Here is an 11,091-nt window from a genome sequence, read left to right on the forward strand (position 1 = left end):
GGAGACCTTGGCTATCTGTAAGAATAATAGGATGATTATGGTAGGGGATTTTAACTTTCCGAACATAAACTGGGACTGCCATAGTGTAAAGGGTTTAGATGGAGGGGAATTTGTTAAGTGTGTACAAGAAAAGTTTCTGATTCAGTATGTGGATGTAGCTACTACAGAAGGTGCAAAATTTGACCTACTCTTGGGGAATAAGGCAGGGCAGGTAACTGAGGTGTCAGCGGGGGAGCACTTTGGGTCCAGCGACCATAATCCTATTAGATTTAAAATAGTGATGGAAAAGGATAGACCAGATCTAAGAGTTGAAGTTCTAAATTGGAGAAAGGCCAATTTTGATGGTATTAGGCAAGAACTTTCAAAAGCTGACTGGGGGGCAGATGTTCGCAGGTAAAGGGACGGCTGGAAAATGGGAAACCTTCAGAAATGAGATAACGAGAATCCAGAGAAAGTATATTCCTGTTAGGGTGAAAGGAAAGGCTGGTAGGTATAGGGAATGCTGGATGACTAAAGATATTGAGGGTTTGTTTAAGAAAAAGAAGGAAACATATGTAAGCTAAAGACAGGATAGATCGAGTGAATCCTTAGAAGTGTATAAAGGAAGTAGGAATATGCTTAAGAGGGAAATCAGGAGGGCAAAAAGGGGACATGAGATAGCTTTGGCAAATAGAATTAAGGAGAATCTAATGTTTTTTACAAATATGTTAAGGACAAAAGGGTAACTAGGGAGAAAATAGGCCCCGCAAAGATCAGCAAGGAGACCTTTGTGTGGAGCCGCAGAAACTGGGGGGGATACTAAATGAATATTTTACATTAGTATTTACTGTGTAAACGGATATGGAAGATATAGACTGTAGGGAAATAGATGGTGACACCTTGCAAAATATCCAAATTACAGAGGAGGAAGTGCTGAATGTCTTGAAATGCATAAAGGTGGATAAATCCCCAGGATCTGATCAGGTGTACCCTAGAACTCTATGGGAAGCTAGAGAAATGATTGCTGGGCCTCTTGCTGAGGTATTTGTATCATCGATAGTCACAGTTAAGGTGCTGGAAGACCGGAGATTGGCTAACATGGTGACACTGTTTAAGAAGGGCAAGGACGAGCCAGGGAACTATAGGCCAGTGAGCCTGACGTTGGTTGTTGGAGGGAATCCTGAGGGACAGGATGTACATGTATTTGGAAAGGTAAGGTTTGATTAGGATAGCCAACATGGCTTTGTGCGTGGGAAATCATGTCTCACAAACTTGATTGAGTTTTTTTAAGAAGTAACAAAGAAGATTGATGAGGGCAGAGCGGTAGATGTGATCGATATGGACTTCAGTAAGGCGTTCGACAAGGTTCCCCATTGGAGACTAATTAGCAAGGTTCGATCTCATGGAATACAGGGAGAACTAGCCATTTGGATACAGAACTGGCTCAAAGGTAGAAGACAGAGGGTGGTGGTGGATGGTTGTTTTTCAGACTGGAGGCCGGTGACCAGTGGAGTGCCACAAGGATTGGTGCTGGGTCCTCTACTTTTTTGTCATTTTCATAAATGATTTGGATGCGAGCATAAAAGGTACAGTTAGTAAGTTTGCAGGTGACACCAAAATTGGAGGTGTAGTGGACAGCGAAGAGTGTTACCTCCAATTACAAGATCTTGACCAGATGGGCCAACGGGCTGAGAAGTGGCAGATGGAGTTTAATTCAGATAAATGCGAGGTGCTGCATTTTGGGAAAGCAAATCTTAGCAGGACATATACACTTAATGATAAGGTCCTAGGGAGTGTCGCTGAACAGAGACCTTGGAGTGCAGGTTCATAGCTCCTTGAAAGTGGAGTCGCAGGTAGATAGAAGGCATTTAGTATGCTTTCTTTTATTGGTCAGAGTATTGAGTACAGGAGTTGGGAAGTCATGTTGCGGCTGTACAAGACTGTTAGAATATTGCGTGCAATTCTGGTCTCCTTCCTATCTGAAAGATGTTGTGAAACTTGAAAGGGTTCAGAAAAGATTTACAAGGATGTTGCCAGGGTTGGAGGATCTGAGCTACAGGGAGAGACTGAACAGGCTGGGGCTGTTTTCTCTGGACCGTCCGCAGCTGAGGGGTGACCTTATGGAGGTTTACAAAATTATGAGGGGCATGGATAGGGTAAATAGACAAAGTCTTTTCCTTGGGGTCGGGGAGTCCTGAACTAGAGGGCATAGGTTTAGGGTGAGAGGGGAAAGATGTAAAACATCCTGAGGAGCAACTTTTTCACGCAGAGGGTGGTACGTGTGTGGAATGAGCTGCCAAAGGATGTGGTGGAGGCTGGTACAATTGCAACATTTAAGAGGCATTTGGATGGGTACATGAATAGGAATGGTTTGGACGAATATGGGCCAGGTGCTGGCAGGTGGGACTAGATTGGGTTGGGATATCTGGTTGGCATGGACGGATTGGACCACAAGGTCTGTTTCCATGCTGAACATCTCTATGACTTTAATTAAATGCTGATGTGAGCAATTTGAAATTAATGAGAACTATTCAACAAGAAATGTGCGAAATGTGTTAACTAAATTCAGTGATTACTTGATTACACCATTTCAAGAAGACCTCACGATAGACCCTTAACATTTCATGCTGAGCAAAATTCACTGGTTCGAACACCAGTAAATTGAAAATTTTTCTTGATACATTAAAAGATGTTAATGAACTTTTATTTTGTTTTCAGTTCTGTACATGCGTGGAATTCCCAGTTACTCGCAGAAGTTCGAAATGACCCTCATCTTCGATCACCTGCAAAACTGGATTTCAACCTCTCTCTTGATGCACACAGACTTCTTAAAAGAGCTGAGGCCAATTTTGAATCACGAGGGAAAAAGCAAGTGGTTTTTTGATAGAATGTTATTGGAACATTTTAAGATGTATGAATGTTATATTGCCTAGACAGTTATGTTAGAAGGCTCAAATGTACAAACAATTGTTCATAAAAAGTTTGAAAAGCCACAGTTTGTTTATTGAGGTGAAAATCATTGGAAAAAAGTTATGTTAAATCTGCAAGTTTTCCTTGGAATTTTGCAGGCTTCTGAAATCTAACAACAAAATGAACATGAACTGGATAGTGTTAGAAGCACGTTACTTAATTTTACGATTCATGTTTGTTGCCTTTATCCACAAATATTCAGATCAGGTTATACTGCAGGAATGTATTTTTCTTGTAATTGAAGATTTAAATTTGACTTGAACTAATGATTGTATATTATGACTTTTGTGTCCTTGGGGCATGCCAGAGTTTTTCGCAATCAATTTAAGTGTTTTCAAAGTATAGTCAATGTTATGATGCAAGAAAACATGATTGCTGATGTATGCTCGGCAAGATTCCACAAACAGCAAAAAAAAAGTAGCAGATTAACTGATGTGGTAATGTTGGATGAAAGAGAAGTGTCTTCTGTTTTTATTTCACTTATAACTTGGGGTATTAAAATCTACGCGGAAAGGTTGTATGTTCTTCAGTTAAAATCCAAAGATAGTGCATCCAAATGCAGCACTCCATTCGTGGTGCATTAATGTGTCAGTTTAGATTGTGCTTAGGTCTCCGGAGAGTGCTTGCACTGTTTTATTCAAAGGGTAAAATGATATGACTCTGTAAGGCCAATGTTTAGCAATTCTAGTTCTTTAATTTCCAAGGGTAGGTGCATGCGCAGTGTCTTCAAAAAGTGTGACTTGCATTAACTTCCGACTACTTTAGAGGCAAGCTATTATGTTTGCAACCATTTAATTTGTCTGAAAATAATTTCAGGAGATGTTCGCCACCTTCTACTCATTCTATGGAGAAAATGTTGGTGAAACTCTCTGAGGAATTAAAGGAAACAAATGGATACCTTGAAGAGATGAAGAAAACAGTAAGATTTACAAACTCCTCATATTTGATTTATCCTGAAAAGCTATTGCCCGTTATTTTTAAGAAGGTAGCTGTTAATGATTGCTGATTGACAGTTGCTCTGAATCCCTTAATGGGGACTGTATGGATGCTTGTTGGTCTTTTTGAAAGTCAGAGCTGTAAAGAGAATTAAGAGGTACAACTGATTGTTTGAGTGTTTCTGTCAACGAGAGAGAGGAAGAATGCTCTGTGATCTTGGGTGAAACTGGAGAAAATCAACCCCATCTTCTCAATTTAGGTGGTGGAAAGAGGCAATGTCTCCAAAAATAATGTGAAACCAGTCTCTGATTTGGGAGAGGGTGAGATGGGATTTATAATATTTTTGGTGAATATATTCTACAGGGCTACAAAATTTGCAGAAGTTATGTACCAAAGGTGAATAATGATGTTGATGAATTGGAACATCTTCCCAATATAGTATCTAGCAATTCCAGATCAGATGTAGGTTGATTTAGTGCAGAATAAAGCTCATTCAGTAACTTAAACCCAATGTTAACAATACTTCATAATGCACAAGCACGTTATCTACTATTTCTTTCACCAATTATTCTTTGGCCATCTGAATGAAATTTCAGATAATGTCTGCTGATGATCAGTTCTGCATTGTGCTCACATCAATTGGAAACCAGGTTTGGACTTTGCAAAGTAATTGTTGAAAACATTGTGGTGTGTTTATTCCACTTGGATGGATACAATCTAATCCCACACAGTTATTAGATATTGTGCCATCTAAGTTTCTACATAAAGTTCTAGACGTGCTCCGCAGGTCAGGCAAACACCTGTGAAGTCATAAATAATTACTGAAAGGTCATTGACTTGAAGTATTAGTTTTATTTTTTTCTGTCACGGTATTTTCTATTTTTAGTTTCAGAAATGAAGCATCCACAGAATTTGATTCTGTATTCATTTCTGTTTATTTGCTCATTCTGAACATGTAGCTGCCCTGGTAATGCTGGTAATTTCTGTTTTTAACTTTGTTTTTTAAATAAAATTTAGCTTGTTTTTCTGGGTCCCACTGAGAATAATGATACCACCTTTCAAACCTTGAAGCTCACGCTTTCAGACTTCCATCAGCTGATGACTGTGTTTTCTCTGACGTTTGAGCATGAATTTGGTATGCACTGTAATAAAGCACCACCGGATCTTTGCAACTTTGGATCACTCTGCAGAGCTGTCCATAAGCTTCTGACATCTTGTGTTGATGTAAGTCTTGCGCATGTTTGTGATTTTAAAGTTCAGCAATGAGATCCTTAAATTTTGTTTTTTTTTCAAACTTTCGAAACAGAATTATTTGTTTGAAATGGAGTCAGATTGAGCATAATAACTTTTAGCTTGGAGGCAAAACAAATTTGCCGCAATGACAGATATGAATTCTCAATTTACAGGAAAATGTTCGTGTTTTCCATGAACAAAGAATCCAGTTAATTCTGTTTTTAATCTTGAGAGACCAGGCTTGCAACTTTATTAGAGTAGAATAGCCTTTATAGTCATGTGCACTTGAATGAGTGCAGTGAAAAGTTTGTAATGTCGCCTCTTGGCGCTTTCTTAGGTACAGATACTTTTAAGTGTTTTCACAGAGCTGAAATAGTTTTAAAAAAGATTAGCATGGAAGTACAGAGTTTAAACACCCAAATTGAAATTAAAAAGTGTCTATAAAGTACTCAAGTTTATAAAGTTATTGTCCTCAGAGTCCTTTTCCAACATGAGACGGGCCTGCTGGGCTTCAGAATATGAGTCTAGTCTGGCTCCACATGCTGTCCACTGTACAGGTCTCACTGCACTGCTGCTGCTGCGGGACTCGCTGCAGCTCCGGACTCGGTCTGTGTCGAGCTCTGCTCCAGCAGGGTCGGATAATTTATTTAAGAAGTGAGGTGTGAGGTGAGATTTGGTGGAAGCTGCTGCAAAGAGGGAAGAAACAAAAAGATAAGGAGCTGGTCAGCAGAGGTACTCTGACTGCCGCGTCTTATTCTGCACCATCTTGATTACTTATATTATTTCCAGTTTGATGCTATAAGAGTGAGTTAATATACTTTCACATTAAGAATCAGCTCACAGTATGTGAACCAATTATATTAAGTTTGTCCAGCTTGCACAAAAATGAGCCCATCGTCAAATTCTGTGCTTGTGTGTGCACATTTTGTGTCAATCCATTTGGTACAAATCTGTGCTTCTGCAACTTAGTGTCAGCATGCTATCTGAATCCTAAAAATGCTTGTCATCTGGTTACATACATGTACCCCTTTACAAAGGAGCTTGCAGCCTTGGCAGAAATAAGTGACACATGCAGGAAGTTGGAGACAATCGTGAATGGACTTCAACAAGATGTGATAAACTGGGAAGGTGGTGACGTTGCCACACTGCGTAAGTAAAGCAATCAGGCAACTGTTGCCTACCTCTCTTAACAATCACATGTATTGCACAATCTTTCCATTGCCAACAATTATCACTTAATTGTGAATTAAAATGCTCCAAAGGCATAATGCATATTCATAGTTTTGCAAAGTTACATGAACATGTATCTTGAATAAACATTCTCGTAACCAATTTAAATTATAATTTTGCCTAATATTTCTTCTAAATTAGTGTTTATATTCACCCATGGGATGAGGTCATCGCTAATTATGCCAGCATATATTGGCCATCCCTAATTGTCCAGAGTGGGATGGTTAAGAACTACATGGCTACAGGTCAGGAGTCAAGTATAGGCCAGACCAGGATCAGATGGCAATTTTCTTTCTGAGAGGATATTAGTGAACCAGATGGGTTTTTCCCGACAATTGATAATGGATTCATGCATCGTTAGACTGTTAATTCCAGATTTGATTGGATTCAAATTCTTATCAACTGCTATGGGTCCCCAGAATATCACCTTGGTCTCTTGATTAACAGTCCAACGATAATATCACCAGGTCATTACCTTCCCATTCTACTATTTGATGTACTATGTATTCAGATGCTGGTGCACAGCATTCTTTTTTAAAGTCCTTCACTAATCTTACTTTCCTGAAGGATTATGCTTCTTATAGTGTGAATCAATTGCTCCATGTACTGAGCTAGTCATGTTTGGCCTCCTTATTCATGTGACCTATGATGATGAACATTCTAACAAAATTCTGTTGTTGTGTACTTTGCAATTTCTTTTTGAGCAGGCACCATACTTAACATGGAGCAAGGTACCTGTCAGGCTGTTGAGTGGCTGAACTTGCACACAAATTAGGGGGAAATACTGGTCATTTGGCTGTTTGAATACTGGAAGCATCAGAATTGAGTTGATCTTTCTCTGCACCTTTTCTAGCTGTTCTATTACCCTGCTGTACATATGATTCGCCTGAATAGCACACAAAGCAACACTTTTCACAGTATTTTAGTACATGTGACAACAATAAATCAAATCAAATGAAGGCATGTAACTGTCACAATTATTATAGTTAATCAAAGTTAGTGGCCAGGTCCATGTAAGATTTTTTTAATTAACTTTTTTTTTGCATTGTGACATTGAGACAAAAGTTAGTTTTAAGATCATGTTTCTAAATTTTTAATATGCAGGACTATTATATATTAAGGACATTAAATTTGTCAAAGAATATGATTGTTCACCTCTTCCTTTTTCTGCAGCGGTACAGGTTAATGAGGTGAAGAAGAAATACACTGAATTTCTGGAAGTCTTTCGGGCCATGCATAATTAAAGTGTAATTCTGTATATATTGTACATAGTATGTTCTTTCACTGTTGACTCCTGCAAAGCTCTTTACACAAATTCTTCAAAAATAAAGCTCCTCAAAATGCTAGAGTGGAATGTTGATTCTAAAACTTACTGTACAGTGTAGTGATTTTGTTCAAAGTTGATGGTAGGGTGCAAAACCCCAATCAATTTTATGTCATTGTCTGTTTTTAATAACCATGTGAGGTAAATGGTGTTAAATGAGATTCCCCAGTGGAACTTTTTTTTTAATAAAGCTTTTATTGACTTAATAGTTGGTGCTTTACAAATTTTGCCTGAAGTATTGCTGTTTGTCATTTTGACTTTTTTTCTGAAAAGAGCTTATGAAATAAAAATATTTATATTCTATTTTGCAAGGACGTGATTTTGTCCATATTCTTCATTATACTTTGAGCAGCGTTTTCTATGCAACTAACCACAACTTGAAATAAAAGGTGTGCAAAGATTTTTTAAAAACCCTGAAGTTTAAATCATATCCTTGCCCTTTTGACATCTACCATAGATTAAAGATTTTAAATTTCTGGAATTGTTTTGTATTTGTATTATAGGTAGAATGCTTGTGAGATGCTCAATTTAATTGCATAAAATTATGTGCTATTTGCACAAATATAATACATGCAAAGTACCTTTGATTAGCTGAAAAATTAGAAATCATTCCCTTGTGTACATCTTCCTGCATTTGCATTTACAATCTACAAAATGCACTAATACATTTTCCATCTGAAGTATTTTTACGAATCATGCAGTTTTACTTTAAATTAATACTACAACATATTCCACTAAACTATGAATTGTATGAATGATAGATGAATGAAGATAGACTAGAACTCAGTTAGCCGCCGCTTTCCAAGGAGGCTTCTATTTCTGATCAAGACCAGTTGATTATTATCTTGAAAAGAGGCAAAATACAAAAGATATTATTAAAAGGTAATACTGAGCAACATGTGATATTTATCAAGGAGAATGTAGATAATTGCTGATAAATTAGAAAGCAAAAAGGGTCAATCAAAATAAATTTGAAAGAGGGGGAATCTGTGTTTACAAGTTAAAGGGAAAATAGAGAAAGGGGTAAATATTTTGACATTTTTGGAGGAGAAATGGGTTGTTGAAAATTGACTATTACCAAAACCAATTTATCTCAGAAACAAAAACAAAAATTGCTGGAGAAACTCAGCAGGTCTGGAAGCATCTGTGGAGAGAAAGAGAGTTAATGGTTCAGGTACTGTGACCAATTTGTTACTGAGCTCTAATGTGTCCTAAAGTGGCACAGTGGCTCTGTGGTTAGCACTGCTGCCTCACAGCAACAGGGACCCAGGTTCAATTCCAGCCTCGGGTGACTGTGTGGAGTTTGCACATTCTCCCTGTGTCTGCGTGGGTTTCCTCCGGGTGTTCCGGTTTCCTCCCACAGTCCAAAGACTTGCAGGTCAGGTGAATTGGCCATGCTAAATTGCCCCATAGTGTTAGGTCAATTAGTCAGAGGGAGGTGGGTCTGGGTGAGTTGCTCTTCGGAGGGTTGGTGTGGACTGGTTGAGCTGAAGGGCCTGTTTCCACACTGTGGGGAATCTAATCTAAACTCGTGCATCTGTTTAGTGATATGTGGGTATGTAAACTTTAAATTGTGTCCTTTTAGAAATTACTCAAGTGATGCATGAATATGTTCTCCACAAAGTAATATCTCTGCTTTTATCACATAATATATTTTTGCTACTTGCCAAAATTGATGTGATTAGTAACTAATAGGGTATTTCAATCAGATCAATTAATTAAATGAAGGTATGCTTCACAAGAAAGTCTACCAAATGTGGCGAATCCCCTTTACGGTACCTTTCTATAGTACTAGTAATTTGAAAGTACCTGTTTCAAAGAGTGATTTTTCAGTCTCCTGCTGCAGTGAGTTGTGGGATGTCATTTAACCAGAGGACATCACAATGGCACCCAATCACTTCATGTCCATACTCATGCAGCACCAGCACAAGATAATGCATAGTCATCAAGCATGTTTCCTCCCCATTCCTTCTTCTTTGTCTAGGGGTGCTGTAGTCATCTGCAATCTTTGAAATCTGCTGACTAAAGGTAGACCTGACATTGTCCAGCTGGACTGTTTTCATAAGAGTTGTATTTTATTCTTTCATTTAGCTCTTTTATCTATTTTTAAAGCTTAAGCTTTCTAGGCCTCTTGTGGTGCAGTGGTAGTATCCCTACCTCTGGGTAAGAAGTCCATGTTCAAGATCCACTTGTTCAAGAGGTGTGTCACACCATGTTTGAACAGGTTGATTAAAAGTATCAATATTTCAGAGGTAGACCACTGTTGAATTTTCACATAGCTGCTGATTCCAAACAGGTATCCATTACTGCAAGTGGTCTCCTTTTGTGATGTCACAGGTCACAGAGGATCAGGTAATAGATTATTGCATTACACAGTAAGTCCATTGGTAAATGCAGCAACTGTATGATGTAATAATGGCAGTGTCCACAGCAACTACTTCAGGAAAGTTTTAATCGATGCCTATGATGGGGTTTTGTGACGTCTGTCTTTCATCAATCACCTATTATACAGAAAGATCAGATAAGCAGAGCCGCCATGGTTGGTACAGACCACGTTCCCTCAAATTTGAAATCTACAAAAATAGGAAGCGGTCAGTAAATTTTAGTAAAACTTATGAATCTCCGAATGTCAAGTGATTTATGTTGTATATTTCCAGTGGCCTGATGCATAATGGCTATTGTATCTAGGACCATTGCATTAACTATAGCTATGGTGAAAAAGTGTGGTAATGGAAAAGTGCAGCAGGTCAGGCAGCAAACAATCATCAGGAAAGCCAACATTTCAGGCATAAGCCTTTCCTGATTGAAGGGCTTATGTCCAAGACGGTGACTTTCCTGCTCCTCGGATGCTTGCCTGACCTGCTGTGCTTTTCCAGCATCACACTTGCTGATTTTGACTCTCCAGCGTCTGCAGTTCTCACTTTCTCCAAGTCCCTTAACTATGTCCTTATTGGCTTTATTGAAATTGCATGAACCTGATGGTGCAATTTCCTATACTTAGTATGTGCTATTCAAATTGCCCATAATCTTAAGACTATCAGCAACAATATTGAGAGGCTAAGCATGAGTGTTCTGCTTTCTGAATTTTGCACCATTTATCATTGGTATCTGTTCCATTAGTACGCTACCTTTTGTGATTTGGTGCTCTGTTAGCTTATGTATTTTTGTTTAATTTTCCTTGCTTTTATTTGAGTGATTTTTTTGCAAGATGTTGGTTCTTTCAACAAGTGCGATTTGAGTTTGTGATTCTCTTGGGAAGGGTACACTTGAAGGATAGGGCTTAGATCAGTCTTATACTGACAGATATGTATTCCCAGTGCAAAAATGTAATGGTTTTTTAATAACAAAGTAATTCTGTTTTACACACAAAATTACACCATGGACATGAGGATGTCATGACCTGGGTTTTCTGCTAGCCA

General features: G+C 38.4%; 1 protein-coding gene across 1 annotated transcript in view; it reads left to right on the forward strand.

Annotated features, from left to right (window-relative positions):
- haus7 (HAUS augmin-like complex, subunit 7) overlaps nt 1-7,975 on the forward strand; it is a 29,785-nt gene extending 21,810 nt beyond the window's left edge. The window contains exons 6-10 of the mRNA XM_043675044.1: nt 2,698-2,847; nt 3,766-3,868; nt 4,903-5,109; nt 6,156-6,267; nt 7,522-7,975. Coding sequence (XP_043530979.1) covers nt 2,698-2,847; nt 3,766-3,868; nt 4,903-5,109; nt 6,156-6,267; nt 7,522-7,592 — 643 coding nt within the window. The 3' untranslated portion in view covers nt 7,593-7,975. The remainder of the gene's footprint in view (nt 1-2,697; nt 2,848-3,765; nt 3,869-4,902; nt 5,110-6,155; nt 6,268-7,521) is intronic.
- The last annotated feature ends 3,116 nt before the right edge of the window (nt 7,976-11,091 follow it).

Source organism: Chiloscyllium plagiosum, chromosome 33, assembly GCF_004010195.1.
Source record: "Chiloscyllium plagiosum isolate BGI_BamShark_2017 chromosome 33, ASM401019v2, whole genome shotgun sequence".
In the NCBI taxonomy this organism is placed as follows: domain Eukaryota; kingdom Metazoa; phylum Chordata; class Chondrichthyes; order Orectolobiformes; family Hemiscylliidae; genus Chiloscyllium; species Chiloscyllium plagiosum.